General features: G+C 43.1%; 2 protein-coding genes across 5 annotated transcripts; one reads left to right on the plus strand and one right to left on the minus strand.

Moving 5' to 3' along the window:
* Positions 1 to 614: 614 nt before the first annotated feature.
* Positions 615 to 10,351, minus strand: LOC121567278 (protein MB21D2). 4 transcript variants are annotated; one of them, XM_041877181.1, is made up of 4 exons: positions 9,772 to 9,857; positions 7,644 to 7,747; positions 7,325 to 7,458; positions 615 to 3,573 (listed from the first exon to the last, which is right to left on the minus strand). In XM_041877181.1, the coding sequence occupies exons 2-4, from the start codon at positions 7,676 to 7,678 to the stop codon at positions 2,309 to 2,311; spliced, it is 1,434 nt and encodes a 477-aa protein (XP_041733115.1). In that variant the 5' UTR covers positions 7,679 to 7,747; positions 9,772 to 9,857; the 3' UTR covers positions 615 to 2,308. The 4 variants fall into 4 exon arrangements, with proteins under 4 accessions (XP_041733115.1, XP_041733116.1, XP_041733114.1 ...); XM_041877182.1 differs by having other exon boundaries at positions 7,644 to 7,765; positions 9,772 to 9,855; XM_041877180.2 differs by having other exon boundaries at positions 7,644 to 9,860.
* Positions 10,352 to 17,470: 7,119 nt separating this feature from the next.
* LOC121568217 (presenilins-associated rhomboid-like protein, mitochondrial) lies at positions 17,471 to 26,057 on the plus strand. The gene is made up of 10 exons (XM_041878772.1): positions 17,471 to 17,577; positions 18,487 to 18,706; positions 18,892 to 19,032; positions 19,413 to 19,461; positions 19,804 to 19,899; positions 21,017 to 21,166; positions 21,503 to 21,573; positions 21,663 to 21,764; positions 24,852 to 24,949; positions 25,350 to 26,057. Exons 1-10 carry the CDS (start codon positions 17,507 to 17,509, stop codon positions 25,471 to 25,473), a joined length of 1,122 nt encoding a protein of 373 aa, XP_041734706.1. The 5' UTR covers positions 17,471 to 17,506; the 3' UTR covers positions 25,474 to 26,057.
* The last annotated feature ends 568 nt before the right edge of the window (positions 26,058 to 26,625 follow it).

The following is a 26,625-nucleotide window of genomic DNA, read 5'->3' on the forward strand; positions in this document are numbered from 1 at the left end:
ACCTATGTAATTATATTGCAGTTGAATACATAGATACAAGTTGATATAAAACTTTAATACCTGTGTCATGTACAACTGCAAGGATTTGTAAATCAACTCACAATGGAGACAATTTGCATTCTTAATGCTGAGTGCCAAGCAGAAAGGCATCAGATCCCATTTTTAGAGTCTGGTATGACTCGATCTGGGATCGAACCCCCAGCCTTCGAATCTCAGGGCGGACACTCAAACAACAAGGCCTCTGAGTTGGTATTTACAAATGTAATGCATATAAAAATGTAAATGAGTACACAAACTACAAATAGGGATACTGTAACGGCAGAACCTAGAACCATGCAAAGTGGGACCCATCTTTCATATCACAGTGAGATCATGTAACGCCCATGTCAAACTCATTCCACAGAGGACCGAGTCTCTGCGGGTTTTCACTCCTCCCTTGTACTTGATTGATGAAATAAGGTCACTAGTTAGTAAGGAACTCCCCTCACCAGGATGTCTAGGTCTTAATTGAAAGGAAAAATCAAAGACCAGCAGACACTAGGCCCTCCATGAAATAAGTTTGACAACCCTGATGTAATGGATATAATTTGGATACAAAGGGCCTGACAACAGTGTAGGATCCTGTACATCTTTATTCATCACACAAATTGATATTGTTTGCAACATACTGTATCAATGTGCATCAGACAAGCAACTGTTTAATGTTATACAACGTCGTTTGTCAATTATTTTCAAGCAGTTTCTCTTTAGGGTTGTTGTTAAATATGTTTCATTACATTTTAGCATGTTTATAGTGTTACCATCTACACAGATCTCAGATTAATCACACAATTTGATTTGATGTGGTCATTGTAGGCCGAACGAGGAACTTGCTCTCCCTCTCATACAGTATGGTCACGTTTCAGGCCAACTACATTGCAGACGTTGCATTGCATCAACCCACGGTCAATCGATTTGCACAGTCAGGCATCAGATTGCTATATTATTTGATGTGATATGACATCTCATAAAATGTGATATGACAGCTATCCAGGCGTTGTGAGATTTGGCAGGCGTCTGCAATGTAGTCAGTCTGGAACGTGGCCGGTATGCCTTTGGAACAGCAGAGGCATAGAACACATTCTTCAGGCCACACAACTGATTAGTCCGAATTGATGGTAAGGCAGTGTGTTTGATCCCTGCCGATGGTGAGGTTGCTAATTTGGTCCATGACAGGTTTGTCTGATAGAGGCCATGCAATTCGTCAGTGCTGACAGTGCCGCTGCCAGATTGGTCCATACAAATGATACAGGCAGGATCCCACTGCTGTTTTCCAGTACTATGTACACAGTAGCTACGCACATGTCCAATTAAAATTAATAATTGTGTGTTTGTTCACTTAATTTGCATAACCAGTCAATCATAAAACATATTCATAAGGTCAGCAGCAAATATGGAAAATAAGAATCACAGTAAAATGTTTCAGAGTTCCCTATAACACAGACAAACAAAAGGACAAGGTCCCAGAGTTCTGGAATATCACAAATACGTATTACATACACCATTTCACTGATCAGGAGTGTGTATAATGAGTGTTAGCACTTGTATGTGTGGTGTGTGTGTGTTTGTTAGTTTACTAATTGCACTTGAGGATGAAGATATGTGTATCACATTGCCGGTCAGATATCTGCAGGTTTTTGGCATATTCTGGATACATCTGGAACTGTTCACTATACACATAGGACATGGACATGACTGCACAGAGAATGTAAAGTTAGAAACAACTTGTCATTGCGATACAGCTTATTGGAATAACAGCTCTAAAACATACTCTAAACTAGTAGGTATTCATTCAGAGCATTTTGCCCAGCGGAGAAAAGAAAAGACCATTGAAATTGGCTTCCTAAAAGATATGCAACATTTCAGACTTCACTTCATAGCACAACTTCCACCATAACTGTGTGCCTCTACATTCTGTGCAAAATAATACCAATGTCCACACACACACACATATCCACTCAACTCTCTCTATGTACAGTTATGGCGTTAGTACCATCAGTTCCCCTACAGGGACTAAGACATTCCTTAACCTTCTTCCACCTGTTTTATGTAGTCCTGTAAAGGCCTTGTCAAGGTGACATGGGCATTGTAGGGTTGATGGGGTGTGGGGACAGGTAAACAAAATGGGAAGACACCATTGGAAAAAAGCACCTCACAATGCTCTGTGGCGACCGTTACTTGGGAAAACGACTAATTTGACGACTTGACCGATAGATCTAGTCAAAGGGAGAATGGGTGCTGTGGGGGGAGGAGGAGAAGAGCATTTTTCTCAGAAGAACTTGTCGTCGATGCGGAAGTGTGGCCGCGTCACGTCATCTGGGTTGATGAACACCGAGATGGACTTGCCAGGGTTCTCCGTCACCAGCTGCTGCAGCTTCTTAGCCAAGCGGTCATCCGGCTGGTGCTCGCCGCCCGCGTCTGACTGTGGTGATGGCAGGTTTGAGGCGCTACTGCGCCAATGCAGGTCCAGGGTCAGCCGGTTGGCCGCCTTGGCGTGCTCAATGGTGGTGCGCAGGTGCTCGGCCGGGTCGGAGCGCACCGAGCTGAGCTTGCGGGCGTGGAGCATGGCTGTCTCGTCAGACAGGTGCTCCAGCATGTTGCACTGTGGGATGAAGTAGTTGGGGCACATCTTGTTGACCAGGCAGTTCTGCAGGTCGTCGATGAGGCCTAGCAGGAAGTGGGCTGAGAAGTCTTCCTGGGACAGGTAGGTGGCAGGGAGCCGATCGCAGGCCCACAGCATCAGGCTGCGCAGGTGGTAGGGGCTGATGGCCTTGGGCCTTGACAGCAGCTTGATAATGATGGCCTTGCACGCCTGGTAGGCCTGCATCAGACTGGCCGAGATGCACTTCTTGAGCTGCACTTCGCTGCGGGCGAACGACAGGCGCCACTCATTCTCCTTACGGCCCTTGTGGGAGCAGGCAGGCACCAGGTAGAAGCCGCTGATCACCTCCTCCTCTGTGATCTTGCCGTCCCAGAAGTGGTTCTCCATCAGCCAGCTCTGGGCCACCGCCGGCCATCCCTTGAAGGAGACCACAGGCACGATGTCATAGAGCATGCGGCTGCTGCCCACGCCCAGGATGACGGAGATGATGGTGCCATTCCGCTCCACCTTCTCCACGCGGGGCATGCCGCGCTGGGGCTTCTTCTGGATCTCCACCAGGACCACGCTGATGGACTCATAGAACCAGTCAGCCACCAGCGTGGGTGAGAAGAAGTAGTTGGTGGCGCCGTTGATGTGGTCTACCACTGTGCAGCAGTCCTTCCACTTGTTGATGGTGTCCTCGTCGAAGAGGCGCAGGCTCAGCCACGAGTGGCACAGGGCTGAGTGGCGCATGTCCAGAGTGACCGGCTGGTTGCGGTCGTGCAGCTTGAGCGCGGGCACGAGGAGGGTAAAGTCCATGTCGTAGTCGGTGCCGCGGGCGTAGACACTCAGCTCGTTTAGGTCCATGTCGACCACGCCCTCCCGCACACCACCTGACAGCAGCAGGTACTCGTTGGCCACAGGGAGCTTCTGGTCCAGTTTCTGCACCATACCTGATGGGAGAAGGATGAAAGGGGATTAATAGCGGCCTGTGTGGTCCAGCGGTTAGAGTTGGCATGGGTTCAAATCCGTCCCACTGCCCTTTGACACAACCTTTCCTATCTGTTCAATAAAAAGTACAAAAAATACAAAAGGAGTGGGACTGTCCCACTCCTTAAAAAATAGGGGGATGAATAAACAGCATATAGCTAGCCTATGATTAGGTTTCAGCAGTGCAAATGCTCTGCGTTATTGTCGCAATCCACTCTGAATGACACACTTGAGGTAGAGGACGCCTCTAACCACAGATCTAAGATCAGATTACCCTACCCCCAATACTAACCTTAACATTCAGCGGAGTGGGAAAATATCTGATTAGTGTTGTTTAGATGCAACTTAACCTATTACCAGTAGACCAGAGGGGTATACTACAAAGCAGGATCAATGAGTTAGCCAGCTAGAAATATCTATTTATTTTATGGTTCATTAAGAAAGCTGAACTTGGAAGTGTTTTTGGTTGTTGAGTAAATTTTCCATGCTTGCTTTGCTTCGCTTTGCTCTGCCTTGCATGCTACCCCTTACCCACACGAGTCTCGGGTTCAGCTGGCTCCGGCTGACAGCACCCGGTTAGGGGCACCCACCCAGGGTTACGGGAAAATGTAGGGTAGACTGGGCTCTCAAACCCTGATGGGCAGCCAGTCTAGGAGATGGACAACTCCAATTACAAAGCCTTAATGGCTGACCAGGCGGATACAGGAGTCCCTTCTCCCAAACGGCTGGAAAGGCGGATGAAGGCGGCATCTGATAACTGACGAAATTGGATAAGAGTGTCTCCTAAATGACTAAAATGTAAACGTAAAAAAATAATATACCCCTCTGGATACTAGTGTTGTACCACATCTCTCTACTAGGGGGCAGTGCAAGCCAATTTCCACCCAATCCCTCCAGCCTGCAAGTCTGGGCAATAGAGGCCTATTTCACACCCCCACCAGGGTGTCTGTCACAGTCCAACCACCACGCTGCCCAGTGCCCACTATGGGGATAACATACAGAGCCAGACACTAGGCTATATTGATCTTTACACTAGTATTTCTAGGCCTAAACATTTCAGCGGTTGGATGCGAAATTATGTTACGTTCAGAGCAGAACCCATATTTTTTGGGTTCCATTCCGGTGTTCTGACCAGAAAATAAAGTTCTGAACGGGTTGGAACCAATAAAAACAACAACTGAGAAATCAACATTGTTTTTTCATTTAGCTCATTAATTTACTCTCCCAATTAGTGCAGATTGAGCAGCTTGCTGTGGAACGGGTAAGATAGTGGTTTACATTTTTGATTAGTCAACTAAGTGCAGTCGCGAGATGCGACTGAAATTGGGGAGAGAGCGGTGGACATGGAGGGGGCTTGGCTTGAATCATTACATTAATTGAAATGTGTTTAGGCTTTTACTAGCAATATAACTTCACCAAATTATATACTAGACATTAGGAATATTTTTGGAACTAAAAGATAACATTATTAACCGGTTCTCAAGATTTGAAAATAACGGTTCTGTCCCGGAACACTAGAGATCACTTTCGTGCCCGGTTTTGTTTTTTTGTTCTGTTCCCTGAACCGGTTCCAACCCGATACATTTACATGACATAATATTAACACAGGCCAAATAATCTCCCCTGTCAAAGTCATCCTGCCATCCCATAACATTTCAGATGTAAAAAAATTACTTGGCATTAGCTTGTGCATCGTTGGCTTCTGGGTTCTGTGTGCACTGCACTGGACTGAGCTAGCCTAGCATGCTCCGTTAGCGTCGGCTGAGTTTATCCATGTGGACTGCAGTGCTCTGCCTCGTTTTGTTTTCCTCTTCACTGATTCCAGGAAGTGTCTGTTCCCTCTCAGCAGCCATAACCTCCAACATAAGAGACGGGCCCGAGTGGCTTGGCGCTGTGGTCTACTGTCACTGTTTGTTTGAGACACTGTGACTTTGGGACACTGAGCGCAAGAAGCTTAAGTGTGTAGGCCTACAGCGCAAGTGTGTGTGGGCTTGTATTACTATCTTTGTGAGTACCGGAAATCCCTAAAAAGTCCCCACAAGGATAGTAAAACAAGGAAAACTCTCCCTCATGGGGACATTTCGCAGGTCTCCGCGAGAACAAATGCTATTTTAGGCTTGAGGGTTAGCTTTAGGGTTACAATTAGGGTTAGGGTTAAGAGTTCAGGTAAGGTTTAGGGAAAATAGGATTTTGAATGGAAATAAATGTGTGTGTGTGACTGTGCGACTGTGAGTGTCTGTCTGTCTGCTACTCTATTTGTATCTTTTGCTCACATCATCTGAGTGAGTTTTCCTGGTGTCCAGTTTTCTGCACTGCTGCTGAACCAGCACAACAGTGAACCTAATATGCCAGTCAAATCAAAGTTAGTGCAGTGGTATTCCTATTTTTTCCTGCAAATATATTTTGATTTTTATATCAACAAATAACATCCAATTCATCAAATTTTTATGAAACCAATAAATACATTTACTTAATAAAATTGTATTTTTCAAATATTCTTTCTCAAATACGTTTTTATGTTGTCCCATACAATGACCCGTCATCTTCATTATTTTTATTCTTATAAAAATAAAACAAAAATAATAATAATTTTGGGGTCATGACCAGACTTTGAATCCAACTGAGTTAGTGGGCACGTTTGAGTGGTAAGGTTAAAGCAACCGACTCTAGACGAAAGCTGAGGAGTAAAGACATTTGTTTATAAAAAAATATCTTTATAATTTTGAAAAAAACATGTCGCCAACCCCCATATCACACACTCACAAACGGAAATATGTGTGTGTACATTGTACAATGAATTATTGAGAGAGACTCATATCACATTAATTTGTATATCCACTGCTATTTATGAAATGCGGCAAAGTTAGTTCCTGTTTCAGTCATGTTTTTGGTCAGTTCGTGAGCCAAACAAACCCCCCTAATGATTGGTTGACAATAGAGCCTCCCACAACGTAGGCGATGCTGCTGAATGAAGTTGGTGAAGAGCAACTGCAGAAACTTGCAGTCGACTGCAGTCAAAACTTCATGACCTTTGATCACATGATTTTTTGTAGAGATCATGCAGTCAACATGTATTGGTATTTATTAGGATCACACTTTGAAAAGCAGTGACCAACGACTTGACAAAAGTGATCTGCTCGAACGCGCCCACCGTGATCAGACACAGGGGTTGTTCAACATTGCAGCCGACAGACTAATCTTCAAGTCACCTTCCATCTTAAATAACTACTCATTGTTATTTGTAGATCAGTCAGTCACAATATATCCATGATACATTACCCAGTGGGCAAAACCTGGTTGAAAAGACGTCAGTATGACGTCTTATTCTGGTCGCAATTGTGACCTCTATCTGACCAGCTCATCATCATTCTGACCACTATATTGCGTTATATTATGTAGGCTACTGGTCATAGTTAAGACCTCATCATAACCTGGTAATGACCGCCTGACTACAGCTTATTACCTTCTGTAAAAAGGATTGCAAAGGATAAAGTTGTATATTGAAAACATTGTTAATTACATTTCTATTTGTTTCCATAGGCACCAATTAAAAGTTTCAATCGGCAACATATTCTTACATTTAAAATAGATCAAGCAATGGCAAAAACAAATCTAGATCACAATTCTTTGCACATCTGCATACAGTAATTGTTTCATAATTCACCCACAGACATTACATGCATAGAAAGACTGGGACAGAGTATATAAACGCACATTGGTTTTTTAAATGAATGCTTAATAAGAGAGTGGTGTGATCGAGTAGATCCTCATCAAGGACCTCAGAGCAGAGCAGAGAAGGCGATCTGGAGTATAGTGACCCTCTTGAATAGTGGTGTGATGGGTCTGATCTGCAGTGAAGAGAATCAGCGCATTACAACTTTATCAATTTGAGATTTAAAAAGAAAACTAGAAAAGGATGTTCCTGAAGACACTTTGTGGACTCAAAGTATTTCCATGGTACTAGTTGAAGAAGTATGTTACAGTTATAGCTTAGAGAGGTCTTCAAAAAAGAGCAACTTGCTCATATACGTACTTTGCGTCCTCCTCCACCACGGCGGTCAGGGACATATTTTAGGACTTTCCCGAGGGCCCGCAACACATCAACCTCCTGAGTTTTCAGGCTTTTCATGACACTTACTGTAAAAAATGTGCACACTTTTTCTAAAGTTATTGTGATCATCATCGCTCTCTGTCCGTCTGTCCCACACACATACACAGACAGAGAGGCAGAGAGACAGATAGAGCGAGAGAGAGACACACTGTCATTAGCTAAACAGATATCAAAATATCAAAATGTTAGCTAGCTGCAGCAGGTAAAAATGTAAACTTACCATGTCCATGGAAGATCAGCTAGAGAGCTAATGTTAGCTAGCTAAAATTAGCCGGTTAGCAAAACTTTCCTTGATGTTCTTCTCCCCAACAAACCGCCGCTTTACTTACAAAAGTAAAACAAGAACTCAGGAGAATGTTATCGAAGTTTTTTGTGCACATTTTCGAGAAGCTGTCATTGTTTTCCAGCTGCGTTGTTGTGTAGCCTACCGGGCACTCTGTCCCAATGACACTTGAGCAATGCGCTTGAATGCTCAAGCTGCCTGCACTGCGCACAGATTCCAATCCAAGTTTTAATTGGAACAGATATGCCTACCTCCTCATTTAGCTACTGAAATTAAAATAACAATGCGTGCAGTAATTTGAATTGCTCAAATACTTTAAGAGAAAATATAATTGTCATATTTTCAGTGTCAAATTCAGGTGCAATAATTTCACTAATTATTTAAATTAATGGGATAAAAATAGGGGTTTGTAAATACATGTGGATTGTAGTAGGATATTGCAATAAAATACACAGGCCTATGTGTCTTTTGTTAAGTTCTGAAAACGAATTCAGTTAGTCTATAAAAATCTAAATTGCATTCAGTGGAACAGAAGAAAATGCACAGCATAATAAATTAACAGTTACCATTAGAAGCCACACACAGTTAATTTTTGTAAGGGTATACTGTATTATTGTGCATGTTTATCTTACATGCTGGTAGCCTAGAACAAATATTATGGAAGTGAATGTGCACTTTTCAATTCGGTGGACTGCAACTACGAAAAGCCATAGCCTGTACTAAAATCAACAGCATTTAAAGCATAGATCCTCTAAATTATGAACCATATCTGATGGCTATAGGGCCGCAGAGACTGTCACACATTTTAGCTTGCTAATGACCTAGCAAATTCGATGCCTTGGAGGTGAAATATAAAAAACAATTTAATTGGTATTTCATCACCTGCCGGATAAAAACTTAAAATGGCCCTACTCCTGAAAAAGTTAATCGGGCCGGATGAACTGAAGTGGACTCGCCCGAGTACCATTAGCCTCAGCCCAGAGTAATATGATTATGCCGCACTCGGGAAGAGCTCGGCCCGCATGAAGCCCCCTGAGTCCGAGTCCCCCGAGTCTCAAACGGAATAGATCCAGCTTGTTGACTGGGTCCATGAGACCCTAACCCACTTTGGTGCGCTCTGCAGCTGTTGTTTGCCAACTGCTCTAAGCTGAATCATGCAAACCCTGCTTTAAAAGAACATTACTCCAATTTGTATAACTGCAACGGTTCCAGTGTCATATATTCAATGGGTGCATGGCCAACAAACACTATGCACGTTTATTAATTGAGTAGCATTTAGATAACTGGTCAGTAGTTCGATCAGACTTCAACCAAAAAACATATTCTTCATGATGTCATGAAAAATATGTATTAATCTGGTTTATATGGTTATAAAACCTCCCGACCAGATTTCAACCACGCCGTATTCCCTCGAGCATTGGCACTCACATTCAGTTTGCAGGCGGTGCAGCCCTATGAATGATGTAAGACTAAATTCATACATAATTATATTGTTCAATGTATCTAGGACTGGACAATGACGGGTCAGAGATTAAATAGATATTAGGGATTTAGAGTCAGCCTTTTGATTTGATATCTTGATCTACACTGATAGATTTGAAACAGCACACTCATTATTGCCTCCATTCACCACTGATCAAGCTAGCGGACTGTAGTTGTTATTGAGAATTGTCATAAATACATTTAGCGTAATAAAAACAGTTCTGCCTCATTCTAGGTTCAAATGTCAGCTAAACAGACGTGATTTCCCAACCGACTATCTCTTACCGAGCATGGAGAAAATGAAATCCTTGGCCGTGTGGATCTCGAGCGCTCGCTGGTCGTCATATTCTCGCTGATCGTGTTTACTAAATTCCTGAATCAATCGGTTCAAATCCTCGATTCTGGCCCCGGACCTGAAATCGAGCTCGGGGTAGCTTGGGATTATCTTGTTATTGTTCGTGGAGCTGGGAGTCGCAGTGGGGCTGTTTCCCAAGCTATTTACGGACCCAGCCCGGCTGGTTAGCGCAGGGGCCGCCATGTTTGCAAGAAAAAACAGCACTGTGAACGCAGGCGTCCCAAGGCCCCACACTGGCTACCTCGGCTTCAGTTCAGAACATTGGCCGCTGCTTGCACCAAACAAATCGGAGGTCCTTTAAATTGTACACGGGGTGTGCAAAGTGCTCTCCCTTTGGCTCTCTTGACGCTCATCTGCGTGGCTGTGGTTCAGTGACTGTTGGGGATGGTCTGTCGAATCGTAGGCAAGGTAATTGTCATAGCTAGTGTGAGAGTGATGAAATCAGAAGTCGATGGTGCTGATGATGACGCTAGCCGAATCAGCTCCTCCAGAACGACAGAATTGCGCTGGCGCACTTACAGTGAGGAAAAAAGTATTTGATCCCCTGCTGATTTTGTACGTTTGCCCACTGACAAAGACATGATCAGTCTATAATTTTAATGATAGGTTTATTTTAACAGTGAGAGGCAGAATAACAACAACAAAATCCAGAAAAACGCATGTCAAAAATGTTATAAATTGATTTGCATTTTAATGAGGGAAATACGTATTTGACCCCCTTTCAATCAGAAAGATGTCTGGCTCCCAGGTGTCTTTTATACAGGTAAGGAGCTGAGATTAGGAGCACACTCTTAAAGAGAGTGCTCCTAATCTCAGCTTGTTATCTGTATAAAAAGACACCTGTCCACAGAAGCAATCAATCAATCAGATTCCAAACTCTCCACCATGGCCAAGACCAAAGAGCTTTCCAAGGATGTCAGGGACAAGATTGTAGACCTACACAAGGCTGGAATGGGCTACAAGACCATCGCCAAGCAGCTTGGTGAGAAGGTGACAACAATTGGTGCGATTATTCGCAAATGGAAGAAACACAAAAGACCTGTCAATCTCCCTCGGCCTGGGGCTCCATGCAAGATCTCACCTTGTGGAGTTGCAATGATCATGAGAACGGTGAGGAATCAGCCCAAAACTACACGGGAGGATCTTGTCAATGATCTCAAGGCAGCTGGGACCATAGTCACCAAGAAAACAATTGGTAACACACTACGCCGTGAAGGACTGAAATCCTGCAGCGCCCGCAAGGTCCCCCTGCTCAAGAAAGCACATATACAGGCCCGTCTGAAGTTTGCAAATGAACATCTGAATGATTCAGAGGAGAACTGAGTGAAAGTGTTGTGGTCAGATGAGAGCAAAATCGAGCTCTTTGGCATCAACTCAACTCGCCGTGTTTGGAGGAGGAGGAATGCTGCCTATGACCCCAAGAACACCATCCCCACCGTCAAACATGGAGGTGGAAACATTATGCTTTGGGGGTGTTTTTCTGCTAAGGGGACAGGACAACTTCACCGCATCAAAGGGACGATGGACGGGGCCATGTACCGTCAAATCTTGGGTGAGAACCTCCTTCCCTCAGCCAGGGCACTGAAAATGGGTCGTGGATGGGTATTCCAGCATGACAATGACCCAAAACACACGGCCAATGCAACAAAAGAGTGGCTCAAGAAGGAGGACATTAAGGTCCTGGAATGGCCTAGCCAGTCTCCAGACCTTAATCCCATAGAAAATCTGTGGAGGGAGCTGAAGGTTCGGGTTGCCAAACGTCAGGCTCGAAACCTTAATGACTTGGAGAAGATCTGCAAAGAGGAGTGGGACAAAATCCCTCCTGAGATGTGTGCAAACCTGGTGGCCAACTATAAGAAACGTCTGACCTCTGTGATTGCCAACAAGGGTTTTGCCACCAAGTACTAAGTCATGTTTTGCAGAGGGGTCAAATACTTATTTCCCTCATTAAAATGCAAATCAATTTATAACATTTTTGACATGCGATTTTTCTGGAAATTTTTTTGTTATTTTGTCTCTCACTTCAAATAAACCTACCATTACAATTATAGACTGATCATGTCTTTGTCAGTGGGCAAACGTACAAAATCAGCAGAGAATCAAATACTTTTTTCCCTCACTGTATGTAGCTGATACGTTGCCCAGCCTATTATCTGACATGTTTGGAAGATCTTCTTTAAAGTTTTACGGCAGACTACACCTATTGGTGTATTGCCGCCAAATACTTTTTGGGGTATTGAAACAAAACAAGATAAAAACAAAATACATCAAACAACCATCCCACTCCTTCAGTCACATTCAAATCACGTCCTTACACAGGCTTCCTGTGAGGACGACGCATTCATCGACAGGATTCCTTGTAATGCCTCTGCAGAAAAGTCCCTGAGTCCCAAAAAACGCTCAGCCGCACTCACAATGATGCCTATTTTCTCCGATTTCCTCTCTGTTTGCGCTGTGCAGTTGATAACCAAAGTAAAAAACGCAACAAAGTCCAGCTTCTTAACATGCAACATGTCAGGATCAATCTGTTGACAAGGAATGTAATCTTGTGTCTCTACTCCAACTACCATTACTTCTTCAACTTCACTCCTTTCTTCCAATCTTCTCTTATTTTTTTTTAGCTCAACGCTGATTGTCTAATTTTGTGTCAAGGGAGGCTAAATGCTCGCTGGCTTCCCTTGCATTGAATGTTACTGGCGGCAACGATGTCACACTCGTTTGGACCAGACAGTATCAGATAGATGGCCTACACGTAGAGAGACTGGGGCGCTGTTTCGCTCGGATGCTTTCTCCTTTGAGATACATTCAGCCTCTTGCGAATTGAAGGACAATTATGAAACACTGAGAGACTAAAGATAAATTATTGTAAGCCTGGCTTCCCCCTTGGCGTCCCCACTTCTCGTTATTCTCATCGACGCCACCGCATCCAACACATCCACAATTGTAATAAAGACTTCAAACGGATCTCCCAGGTAACAACATCGACCCAAAACCCTTATTCCAATTCCATCAGAACTAGGTTTGGACTTACTAGTTTCCACTACCACTTTACTTATCTTATTTCCTTTTGCATTCGACACTGCAATCCAATTCTTCTCACACTCATTTCCACTGGACACGCCATCTGATTCAAACGGAACATCTGCTTCCGCCATTTTCCTCACTTTCCTGTTTGGAAGATGATATGTTTTAGATTTTTCACTATTGAAACACATCAAATAAAGTTATTTTTAGATTTTTTTTAAAAATGGTCAGAATATTGGTCCTCTGTAGCTCAATAGGCCCTTTTCACGATGACGTCATCTAACTTCCGCCTTTCCGCGTAGCAGGTTAACTTCACTTCCGTTCGCCCGTAACCTGAGACTTCTCTTCTGAGGTACGTTTAAGTTAAATTAGTAAAGTTAAGAGTAATAATGTTTACGTATATGCAATGGTTTGTAACTTGCTAACGTTATTGTTAATTCATAATTGTTCACTGCCTTAGTTACTTAAAAGTGGGCTAACGTTAGCTAACAACAACTTAGTACCAGATACCGATAACGTTAAAGGTAGCGTTACATTGCTGCCTGGCTGTAATGTAACAAGTTTACTTAGCTAGCTATCTAACCCTTTGTTAGGCAGTTAGTTTATTCATGAATGTATAGTAACTCACCTATTCAAATACTGTTGTGCATGATAGCTAGATAAATATTGATTCCTGGTCAAAGCTGAATGTTAATTTAGCTGTTTCTTTTCTCCCGGTGTCTGTATCGCAACAGTATCCCATCCAACACCGAAGCATGGCACAATCTTCGAGAAGATGCTATTGCAGTGTACCATTTTGTTCAAACAACAAACAGAAATTCCCGTATCTTCCCGTAAAAATCTCCTCAGCTCAGCAGGGAGGACACTCTTAAGACCCAGGCCATCGCCCGGCTGAGGATTTTAGTCGAGAGGGCCATACGGAGGGTGAAGGAGTACCATATCTGGGATGGGCTTGTTCCTCTTTCCACAGTGGGTTCAGTGAATCAGCTGTGGGCCATCTGCTGCCTCATGTCGAACTATCAGGGACCTCTTGACATTAAAGGAGACAAACCAGTCTGATGTTTTTGTCAACTGGAAGTTGTATATTTCCTGAGTAAGCTAGATGGGCTGTAAATAGAAGTACTTTTATATTACTGTATTGTATGTACAAAAAAATGTAAATATGAATTAACTTTGTTGGTAATTTAATTGATCTAATGTTATACTGTATGTTTTTGTTAAGGGTAATAACTTTTTCATAGCTATTAATGAACCTAATGTGATATATTGTAAAAATATCCAACTATTAACCATGTTATGTGCTTATGTGTCATGGCACTGATGGAACTATTAAATATATGTTTGCAAGCAACTGCTTCCAATCCTTTTTGATTTTGGTAAGAGCATTTACAACATCGCAATCCTTTTCAAAATTTGTATTTCAATACATAGATATACAGTATATAACACAATTAAGTTCATTTGCAGTTAAAGAAAAACATGTCGACATTTACATCACAATCCTTTTCAAAATGTGTGTTTCAGTACATAGGAGATATACAGTATATGACAAGTTAATTTGCAGTTAAAGAAAAAAAATGTCAAAGGTTCACCTTCCACATTTACCTTAACACTATTTACACATAAAATTCTGCCTTATGTTTTATAACTTAAGAAGACATCCATGTAGATGTTATAATAGAAATGATCAAGCTTCTGTCGCATTGAGTGGATAATCTCCTCATCCCTAAAGATTCTCTCAACTGTGAAGTCAGTGCGGGTATCTGTAATGAAGTCACACCACTGAAGTCCGCTTAAGGCGAGTTGGCCTTGAACCTGATAGTAGTATTTGTGGCTCTTCTTAAGGCAGGCCTGGCCTTTAACTGTGATCAGGTGTTTAACTTGGGTAACATTTTCAACATCGCAACTCTTAACCTCAGCAAGACCAAATGGTGGTGCTTCTGTTGGGCAGAAGACTTTAGCATCCGGGCTGGCTGCAAGGTGAGGTGAATCAGGGTGGATGATGACCCCGCATTGTTTCAGAGAGACATCACAAAAATCAGAATATTGCCTCAGTATCTCAGGTTCCAGATCCAACCCTCTTCTCATAGCAGCTGTCTGAGGAGTTCCTCTCAGAATGCGGGTTGCCAAAGCCTTGGCAGACAACTCCCCCACGAACATGGCATATTTCACGGAATCTGCTGGCTGTCAGTCGGGGTTTGCGTACCTGGCTCCACAGCTGGCATTCTGACTGCATTCTTGTTTCTGCTTCAATAGCAGCAGACATCTCCTCTGACACAATCAGGCTGTCCAAATGACATTGTTGTATGTAGTTGGGCTCAAAATCAATGGGAAATTTAAAGTTGTAACCTTCAATAGGCAACTGAGGAAACTCACTGGCACCAGGGTGTTTAATAATATCTCTACTTAATTCTAGAGGGCACTGGTAAGAAAGCACAGACCCAAATGGCACAGGGCCAAATTTAGAGTCCACCAAATTAAGGCCCTCAAGCCCGTGCAGCAATTTGCAAATCCCTGGTTGTGGACGGATGTCTTTCAGTTTCTCAGCACTGGCCATGACGTGAGGATCCGGAATAGGCCCTGGCATGAAAGTGAGATATGTCAAGTTTAGATTTCATTAAATGCCACCTTATCTTTTTCACTAAAAAAGACAACCACACTCATCCAGTCTCGTACATGCTTCTAATACAAATAAAAAAATATCCACTGAAAGTCTATATAAAAAGTAACAAATAATAATCACTTTTATGTTTGTATTATTTTAGAAATGCACTAAAGTCTTTGTGCTCTAGTACAGGCGGGGGCTCATTCAGACTCACCATCATAGGCTCGGTACAGTGTGCACTTCACACCAGCTCTGACACTTGTTTTTTCTTAGCCGCTGGTTTACACACCGCCATATCATTGGTGGCCTCTGGTACAATTCCTGTGATATAATAATGATGAACAATACATTGTCAAAAGTCAATACAAACTGCAAAGTTCTGCATCAGTGTAACAAATAATGTCTGACCTGTGTCCTAGGCCGGTGCCAGGTCTGCAGTGCGCTGGTGCATGACAGAGGCAATGGCACTGTCTTAAAGCCCATGGTAACATAGTGAGCACTTTGAAAAAGAAGTGCTACTATGTGATTACATAGTGCTTTCCCAGCAGAGCAGGAACATGACATGTGATTGAGTACCACAGGAACCTCTGCAGAGTCTAGTGTAACCTGTTCATAGAGACATAACAATTAGTGCTGTACTTACAAAACATTTTTTCTGCGTTTCATTATAAACTACTGTACACAATTTTCAAAACCCAATTTCTTTTTTTAATTAAGAAAAATTGGCTGTTCTGAAACCTTTGACAAGTAGTGCCAACACTTATCGAAAATTTGAACATTTTGAGTTATCACAGAATCTTTCCCAGTCTTTATTGCCGTCAACAACCCACATCGGTTTGTTAGAATTTCGTTGTGTATTAAGTTTAATGATACAAAATCAGAGCTCAGACTGAGAAACAAACTGATCCACAGTGGAACATTGTGGAATCATTCTTATTAAATCTGCAACCGCAGCAAAACACAACAAAAGAAAACTTATCTATCTTAACCTATCTTATCATAATGTTAGAGAACTGTTTATCTGAGAAACCTGAAGCCGATGAGCCTCCTCATTTTTCTTCATGGACCTGTAACATCGCCCTCTCACTGTCACCTCACCGTTAACTACACTTGAGACTGTTTCAATACAGTGATTGGGAGAAAGGGCGCAGCATTAGCCATTAATACATTACTGACTCTTATCTTACGGTCGATACAAACAGCAGTAATATTAAAAAGAGGCTGCAAAACAGAAACTCGTCAGCTCATAACCTTCGCTAGCATAGGGCTAATTTAAGCTAAATAAAGATAAACACGTACCTTCATAATCAAACAGGTAACCTTCAACGAAGAACTTGTAGCCTTTATCAAGCTTCGATCTTGAAGTAAGGGACCACTTGTCAGCAAGTCGTTCTACGTCGTTAAGTCGTATTGGTGGCAGATGTGAAAGGGACTGGGTGAACTCCATAATGATGTGCTACTAGCTAAGCGTTCCTAAGCGACACCGGATGTAAACATAACCTGCATCGCGGCAGAACGGAAGTTGTCTGACGTCACGTGAAAAGGGCCTATTGGTAGAGCATGGCACTTGTAACGCCAGGGTAGTGGGTTCGATCCCCGGGACCATCGATACGTAAAAATGTATGCACACATGACTGTAAGTCGCTTTGGATAAAAGCGTCTGCTAAATGGCATATTATTATATTATTGAAAGAAAAATGACATCTTGAAATTCAATTATAGCCAAAACACACTGTACTATGTTGTCATGTCCCTACTTGTCCACTAGTTGTCCCCAGTCAGTTCTGTGGTCATGGTTAGAAGGGATACAGCTTTTCGACAGATTTAACTTTTGGTAGCAGGTTAGGAGAATTAACGTATCACGTTAGGAAATTAGGTTAAGGTTAGAAATAGGGTTAGCTAAAATGCAAACATATTAAACTTTTGACGTATATTTGACAAAAGCTGGATACCTTCTAGCCATGACCCAGTTCTGTTTAGCCGTTTTAGACTGTTGACCCGGTAGCGAATGTAGGAGGGGTCATTCGCTCACAAACATGTCGTGGAGGGTGTGCATTTTAAGATGGGCTAGGAATGACATTATTAATATAGCAACCAGAGGAAACAGGTATGGTGTACGATATGCATTTTGCCCATGGCTGAGTTCCTCAACGACCTTGACCACTGATATATGTATTGTCAGTCTAGAAAAGATAGCTAAAACTGAGCTAGCGGCTGCCAGAGCTAGCTAGGTTAGCTTGACGATGAACAGCTGATCCCTTTGAGATATGTTGCTAGTGGTGCCACAGCCCACTAGTCTTTGCAACCTGTCAATTCACAGTTGTAGTAATATTTGTGGCTGCTTGTTACTTCAGTTTTCCCATTTAATTATTATTTGAGTTGGACTTAGGCTATTCTTCTGTGCCATGTAACGTTAGCTATCTATCTTTTGGGAGCGCCAAAAAGTTGTTGTTTACGAATTGTGCCATGTAAATATGAAAGAATTACCAGCTGCCTTACCTGTGTTCATTTACAGTTAGCACAGCATTTCTTCATCCTGGTCCTGGGGACCCAAAGGCCTGCGCATTTAGTTTTTGCCCTAGCACTACACACCTGGGGTGTATTCATTAGCAACAACGGTAGCAAAACGTTTTGCAAAGAAATGTTTTGCAACGAAAACGAGTTACTATCGGACAAAGTTCCAGTAGGTCTGTCCGTCCACTTTCCGTTTGGTTCCTAGTGAATACACCCCAGATTCCACTTATCGCTCATCATCAAACCTTTGATTAGTGGAATCAGGTAGTGCTAGGGCAATAACCACTCCCCAGGAACAGGATGAAAAAACACTGATTTAAGCAGACACTCTTATCCAGAGCGACTTAGTCAGTCATTGAGTAAGTTCCTCCCTTTCAAAATCACTTCTCTTTTTTATAGAAAGAGGATTCAAACCATTTCTCATTTTACTCGGATGCTATTATAGCAAACTAATTGACCAATCATCTGTCTCTTACTCTTCACTGTTCATGCATTTTCATAGATTCACCCTCAACACTCAACAGAGATGTGGGTTCAAGAAAGCAGCAAAGGAGACAAAGACCAAGAAGGGGGCTGTAGAGGAGGCTGGGCCCTCACACACAGAGCCCAGTGAAGGGCTCATCCACAAGAGGGGTGCATCTCAGCCCTTGGAGCCCTCAGTGGCATACACACACCCCAGGAACTTTGGCAGACTGGTCAAGCCCCTGGTGTTCACAATAGGGGTAGGTTTTTAGGTCTTTCTTTAACTAAACAAACACTACTCAATAAACTATACTACAACACAGTACAATAGAACTGTATTTCTTGTTACACACCATTACTGTTTAAATCACAGAGCCCTCTATAAGTATATTGCCAGATTCAGCACAGCACTGACAGGGAATAAAGGGGACTAACACCATGTTAGTTTACAGGCTGTTCATTTGGCACAGCGGCCATCTGGCAGTATGAGTCACTGAAGTCCCGGGTCCAGAGCTACTTTGACGAGGTCCGGGCCGACTGGCTGGAGAAACTACGGCCGCAGAAACAGGGGGAACTTCGCAAATGGGTGAGATGAAGGATGGATCAAAACATGCGTGATATTGGGTTAATCCTTTTTATATTTTCAAATACCATACCTCATTAGGGACTTTGCCACTCGCACTAGGCCAAATATCTCAATGCTCCCCCTTTCTCTTCTTGGTGAACTGTTCACACTGATGTCTTAGCAAGTTGTTTCCATATGCTGAGTCGTGTTCATTACTACACGCAAAATAATTTGTAAAAAAAATTAATACATTGCAACAGAACTAAAATGTAAGTTTCTTATTAGACTAGGTTGTCCCTCCCTGTTTGTCAGATTTATTCAGTTAGGTGCCTAATGAACACGACCCAGGTTTCACTACATTGTGTGGGTGTTTTGTCAGACCGGTTCTGTTTCTGTTACAGATCAACCAGTGGTGGAACAGCTTGAGTGAGGGCCAACGTACGGTTACAGGTTAGTCTGTACTGAAGCCCATAGATTTTTTCTTGTCTTCTTCAATAGTAATTAGTTGATACAGATATTGTAAGATAATGATTCTCACTTTCACAGTCAAGATAATATATACTTTTTGTCCGTACGAGACAGAAATGTGTCCTGCTTTATACCCATCTGCTTTGAAACACATTAGGTTGGAAAGGCTGGAGCAGCTGCAGTGCGGCGCCCAATGAGCGGTTTAGGTTCCTTGCTCAAGAGAACATCCCGCCATCTTTTTCCACCCGTCAGCACCTCACCCCACCTCTTTCATTATCCACTAATCGCTCATTCATTCTGTGTTGTTCTACTCCACTCTCTCAGGGATCATAGCTGCTAATGCTGTGGTGTTTTGCTGTTGGAGAGTACCATCCCTCCAGCGCTCTATGATCAAATACTTCACCTCCAACCCTGCCTCCAGTGAGTAGGGGAAACTGTCCTATCCTATGGCAAATATATACTTAACTTGATCTCTGCCTCAGGAAGTGTTAATTGTTATGTTCCCCAGCAAAAAAAACAAATAATGTCGCTCAAACAGAAGGGGCAACTAACAGTCACTGACAACCAAAACGAAACAGGTGGGGTTTTAGGAGGGGTTCTGAAAGACACTCATGGGGGTGTCTACTGGAAGTTGACTAGCAACAACAAATGGGACCTAAAAGTCCCCACCATGAGCACCCACTAAATTTGCCCAAGAACAGGCAAACAAAATGAAAACCACCAAACTCAAAGACAGGAAGCAAACCAAAAAGTGGAGCAAAATGAAAACAGGGAAGATCAGATAAAGGATTTAGTCTAGAAATCAAAATAGGGAGAGCCAACTAAAGGTGTTAACCCTTCACATAACTGAAGCACTGGGCCAGCCACTCTTAGATATCACCTGGGCCAGCACAGGTGAAGCACCTTCCCACTAATGAGATGGGCAAGCCAGCACAGGTTTAACACATACTGACAAACGAGGTGACACCAATCGGTGCGCCGAAAGTGCTATACGTACTAAAGTCCAACCTCAAAACATAAATGGAAATACCGAAACCTGTAACAGTAATCAAGTGTCAGGATTAGGACCCTGAGTTTTTCTTCACCACGCACCAGGAAGAGTAGCTGCTGCCAAGGCAGCAGCTAATGGGAATCCATAATAAATACAAATGTGACCTGACCAGGAAAATCTCAGGAGCCCTTGTTATAGGCTATAGTTTTTCCTGGTCTGGTCAATCATGACACTTTATTACTAGTAACACTGACAGTCAGAGATCCAGTTTATTTGACATATGTAATAAATTAATATTTAAAAATTACAGTAAAAACGGCATTAAAAATAAATATTAACAAATATACAGCTTTTATAGCCCAACCTAATCTGAAAAGACTTGTCCAATAAGAAATAGTGCACACAGTAGCAAACCCTAGCAAAACATGTAGCAATTAAAATATCTTTTATAGGACAAATTCAGGTAGATCCCTCCCCGTTTTGAGCAGTTTAGTTCCTAATGAATACTTCCCTGATCTCCTCCTCCTGTCTGTACCCTACCCACAGAAACCCTGTGTTTCCCCATGCTCCTGTCCACATTCAGCCACTACTCCTTCTTCCACATGGCTGCCAACATGTACGTCCTCTGGAGCTTCTCCTCCAGTATCGTCTCCATGCTAGGCAGGGAGCAGTTCATGGCTGTCTACATGTCTGCAGGTACCAGCACGCGTGTGTGTGTGTGAGACAGAAACGTCAGAATGTAGTAGACCCATGGGGCGGCGCACAATTGGCCCAGCGTCGTCCAGGGTAGGGGAGGGAATGGCCAGAAGGGATGTAGCTCAGTTGGTAGAGCATGGCGTTTGCAACGCCAGGGTTGTGGGTTTGATTCCCACGGGGTGCCAGTATGAAAAAAATTATAATGTATGTACTAACTGTAAGTCGCTCTGGATAAGAGCATCTGCTAAATGACTGTAATGTAATGTAGACAGATTACTAGTCCTGAAAGTACAGACTTATTTTCAGATAAATAATCAATAATCTCCTCATTGCCAGGTGTTATCTCTACGATGTTCAGCTATGTGTGTAAGACAGCCAGCGGGCGCTTAGGTCCCTCTCTTGGAGCGGTAAGCACAAACATTTTAGACTTCCTGCGGAATTCCCCTTTACTTCCTGTCTCTGACATCACTTCCTGTTCACTTTCTGTCCTCTCCAGTCAGGAGCCATCATGACAGTCTTGGCTGCCGTCTGTACCAAAATGCCAGAGGCTAAGCTGGCAATCATCTTCCTCCCCATGTATGCTTTCTCAGCAGGCAATGTGAGTGAAGAAGCCTTACAGCACACTTAACCACACAGAGGCTATATTCCAATTTTCTACCCATCTCCAGAAGTGTGCGCTCAGGCATTTAAAGGAAATGTCACAATCTTTCAACTTTGTATTCATAATCTCCAGCACTACCCCCAACATCAACATATGTAAAAATGGTGCGTTTCTATGTTTTGTAGTAAAAAAGATTGAGGAAGATAAGTGTTTCCAATGACCTCATCAACCAATTAGTAGACAATGCCTACTCACAATTGGTCAAAATCACACGAATAATACCAATGATGTCATTGGAAACACGTATCTTCCTCAATCTTTTTTTACTACAAAACATAGAAACGCACCATTTTTACATATGTTGATGTTGGGGGTAGTGCTGGAGATTATGAATATTAATACAATTGTGAAGTTTCCCTTTAAAAGTATTGGATTGGTGCAAGCATGGATGGAGCAAGTTTTCACCATATTCCTCATACCCATGAGGGGGAGTATACTAAGGCTGGGAATTGCCAGGCACCTCACGATACTTAGGTGCTGATACGATATGAATTGCGATTCCTCCAATTTCTATATGTATTGCGATTCGATACTGTGATTTTATTGTATTTCGATGTTCCAAACAAATTGCTGCTGCGGAGGGACGAGAGCCATGAGAAAACGAGTTTTGATCAGTCATGGAAATAAAAGTGCTGGTTCCCTATTTAAAAAGAAAATGGAGAACAAGCTATGAAGTAAAAATACTGGAATTTTGGTGCAGGTACAGCAAACTAACGCAAAAATAGTATTGCGATATTGTCAAAATGATACGATATATCGTCAAAAATAATATCCCGATATTTAACTATATCCATTCCCCCCCAGCACTAAAGTGTACAGTTCAGGAGAAGGGTACAGAATCAGAATGTCGGCACAAACTGTCCATCTGTGCATGCATTTTGGACCCATTGTTATACTACTTGGGGATTTAGTATTGTTGGTATTTGTGATTTTTGGTACGTCTTTTGAAAATTAGGATTTGACTTATTGTGGCTGTGTGAAATGTCTTAGTAGGGTGTCTTATGTGACCTACTGTGCAGACTTACTGAGATAATCAGCAACCTACAGTGAGGGAAAAAAGTATTTGATCCCCTGCTGATTTTGTACGTTTGCCCACTGACAAAGAAATGATCAGTCTATAATTTTAAAGGTAGGTTTATTTGAACAGTGAGAGACAGAATAACAACAAAAACATCCAGAAAAACGCATGTCAAAAATGTTATAAATTGATTTGCATTTTAATGAGGGAAATGAGTATTTGACCCCTCTCAATCAGAAAGATTTCTGGCTCCCAGGTGTCTTTTATACAGGTAATGAGCTGAGATTAGAGCACACTCTTAAAGGGAGTGCTCCTAATCTCAGCTTGTTACCTGTATAAAAGACACCTGTCCACAGAAGCAATCAATCAATCAGATTCCAAACTCTCCACCATGGCCAAGACCAAAGAGCTCTCCAAGGATGTCAGGGACAAGATTGTAGACCTACACAAGGCTGGAATGGGCTACAAGACCATCGCCAAGCAGCTTGGTGAGAAGGTGACAACAGTTGGTGCAATTATTCGCAAATGGAAGAAACACAAAATAACTGTCAATCTCCCTCAGCCTGGGGCTCCATGCAAGATCTCACCTCGTGGAGTTGCAATGATCATGAGAACGGTGAGGAATCAGCCCAGATCTACACAGGAGGATCTTGTCAATGATCTCAAGGCAGCTGGGACCATAGTCTCCAAGAAAACAATTGGTAACACACTACGCCATGGAGGACTGAAATCCTGCAGCGCCCGCAAGGTCCCCCTGCTCAAGAAAGCACATATACACGGCCATCTGAAGTTTGCCAATGAACATCTGAATGATTCAGAGGAGATCTGGGTGAAAGTGTTGTGGTCAGATGAGACCAAAATCGACCTCTTTGGCATCAATTCAACTCGCTGTGTTTGGAGGAGGAGGAATGCTGCCTATGACCCTAAGAACACCATCCCCACCGTCAAACATGGAGGTGGAAACATTATGCTTTGGGGGTCTTTTTCTGCTAAGGGGACAGGACAACTTCACCGCATCAAAGGGACGATGGACGGGGCCATGTACCGTCAAATCTTGGGTGAGAATCTCCTTCCCTCAGCCAGGGCATTGAAAATGGGTCGTGGATGGGTATTCCAGCATGACAATGACCCAAAACACACGGCCAAGGCAACAAGGGAGTGGCTCAAGAAGAAGCACATTAAGGTCCTGGAGTGGCCTAGCCAGTCTCCAGACCTTAATCCCATAGAAAATCTGTGGAGGGAGCTGAAGGTTCGAGTTGCCAAACGTCAGCCTCAAATCCTTAATGACTTGGAGAAGATCTGCAAAGAGGAGTGGAACAAAATCCCTCCTGAGATGTATGCAAACCTGGTGGCCAACTACAAGAAACGTCTGACCTCTGTGATTGCCAACAAGGGTTTTGCCACCAAGTACTAAGTCATGTTTAGCAGAGGGGTCAAATACAAATTTCCCTCATTAAAATGCAAATCAATTTATAACATTTTTGACATGCGTTTTTCTGGATGTTTTTGTTGTTATTCTGTCTCTCACTGTTCAAATAAACCTACCATTAAAATTATTTACTGATCATTTCTTTGTCAGTGGGCAAACTTACAAAATCAGCAGGGGATCAAATACTTTTTTCCCTCACTGTAGCTACCAGCAACCAGTCATTTTCAAAGAAAGGAGACACCGCGACTAGCGAGCTAGTGACCAGAGTTTGAACATTTCCCAAGTTTATGCAAATTTCAGCAAAGCGACCGCCTGACAGCCAATCGTGGGAGGGCAGCTCTTGCTAGTAAGCTTTGACATTGACTAACAATAAAATCGCCCACCCCCCTTACTAGCTCTGAATTAGCTTACTATGACTGTGATATGTGGTTGTCTCACCTAGCTATCTTAAGATGAATGCACGAACTGTAAGTCGCTCTGGATAAGAGCATCTGCTAAATGACTAAAATGTAAGTGTGAGACCAGTTCTTTGTTGTCCTATTTATTCACACCATCCTTTTTCTCTTCTCCTGTCCAGGCATTGAAAGCCATAGTAGCCATGGATACAGCTGGCCTAGTTTTAGGATGGCGGTACTTCGACCACGCAGCCCATCTAGGCGGAGCTCTTTTTGGGATGTAAGTCAGCTTCTAGTCCGTCTGTCTGCTCTCACTCACTTATTCACTTACTCTCTCACACACTCATCCCCATTAAACTGACTGTTGCACAGGGCAGCCACAAAACCTCTCAACATCTAGGTCAAGCTAGCTGTCTTTGTCCATCTTCTCCACTATACCCCGGCTTTACTGATTTTGTTTGGGGGGCACCCCCCCTCCCAAACTGCTCCTGGGGCGCCACTCTTCTTACTCTGTGCTGCTCCCAACCTATCGTGTACATGTGTGGTATTGGGTCGGGTACTACGACAGCCGAAAATTGACTAATTTAAGATCTATTCTTTTAGTCTCGTTTGAGCTCTGTCCGTTCTACCTCTCTTCCTATTTCTATATGTTCCTCACCTATTCTCTTATTTTTTTGCAGCTGGTACATCATGTATGGCCACGAGCTGATATGGAAGAACCGCGAGCCCCTAGTGAAGGTGTGGCATGACCTTAGGACAAAGGGTCCTGGTGGGGGAGGAAACGGTGGTAGCGGCCCCCTGTAGAGCGCACTGGACTGGGTGAATGCATATGGATGGACTGGCCTTGGCTGTTATGTATAAATTAACAGATGACAGAAGTGTCAATAGCATCAACAGCCTTGCTGGCCACACAAACCAAAGCCCAACTCTCCATTTACCCCACACACACACACACAAGCTCTACGTTTGTCTCTCTCACACTCACACATGAAAATTCCATTTGCATTCAGTGCGCTCTCTCTCTCTCTCACACACTACATAATAATGCAGGGCTTTGTATGTTTGTGAGCAAAGAGGAGAGGACACATTGTTGAGTTAAACTAGGGCCTGTATTCACAAAGTGTTAATCTAGGATTAGTTTTGCCTTTTAGATCAGATTATATGTGAATACGGACCCAGGAGCCTACAGGTCATTGTCATCATCATCATCTCCCCAAATGCTGAGGTGGAGGCCTAAACCCTAAGATATGAAAACCACAGGATCACAAAACCCCTCCCACTGTCAGTACAGGGGATGGCTAGGGAGCTAAATTGCATTCGGAATGTATTCAGATCCCTTGAATATTTCCACATTTTGTTACGTTACAGTTATTCTAAAATGGATTAAAATGTTTTTTTCCCTCGTCAATACCCCATAATGATGATGCAAAAACAAGTTTTTAGAAATCTTTGCAAATTTATTAAAAATGTAAAATGGAATAATCACATTTACATAAGTATTCAGACCCTTTACTCAGTACTTTGTTGAAGCACCTTTGGCAGCGATTACAGCCTCAAGTCTTCTTGGGTATGACGCTATAGGCTTGGCACACCAGTATTTGGGGAGTTTCTCCCATTCTTCTCTGCAGATCCTCTCAAGCTCTGTCAGATTGGATGGGGAGCGTCGCTGCACAGCTATTTTCAGGTCTCCAGAGATGTTAGATCGGGTTCAAGTCCGGGCTCTGGCTGGGCCACTCAAGGACATTCAGAGACTTGTCCCGAAGCCACTCCTGCGTTGTCTTGGCTGTGTGCTTAGGGGCGTCCTGTTCGCCCCAGTCTGAGGTCCTGAGTGCTCTGTGGCAGGTTTTCATCAAGGATCTCTCTGTACTTTGCTCTGTTCATCTTTCCCTCTATCCTCTATCTCCCAGTCCCTGCCGCTGAAAAACATCCCCACAGCATGATGCTGCTGCCACCACC

Source organism: Coregonus clupeaformis, chromosome 6 (genome assembly GCF_020615455.1).
Source record: "Coregonus clupeaformis isolate EN_2021a chromosome 6, ASM2061545v1, whole genome shotgun sequence".
In the NCBI taxonomy this organism is placed as follows: domain Eukaryota; kingdom Metazoa; phylum Chordata; class Actinopteri; order Salmoniformes; family Salmonidae; genus Coregonus; species Coregonus clupeaformis.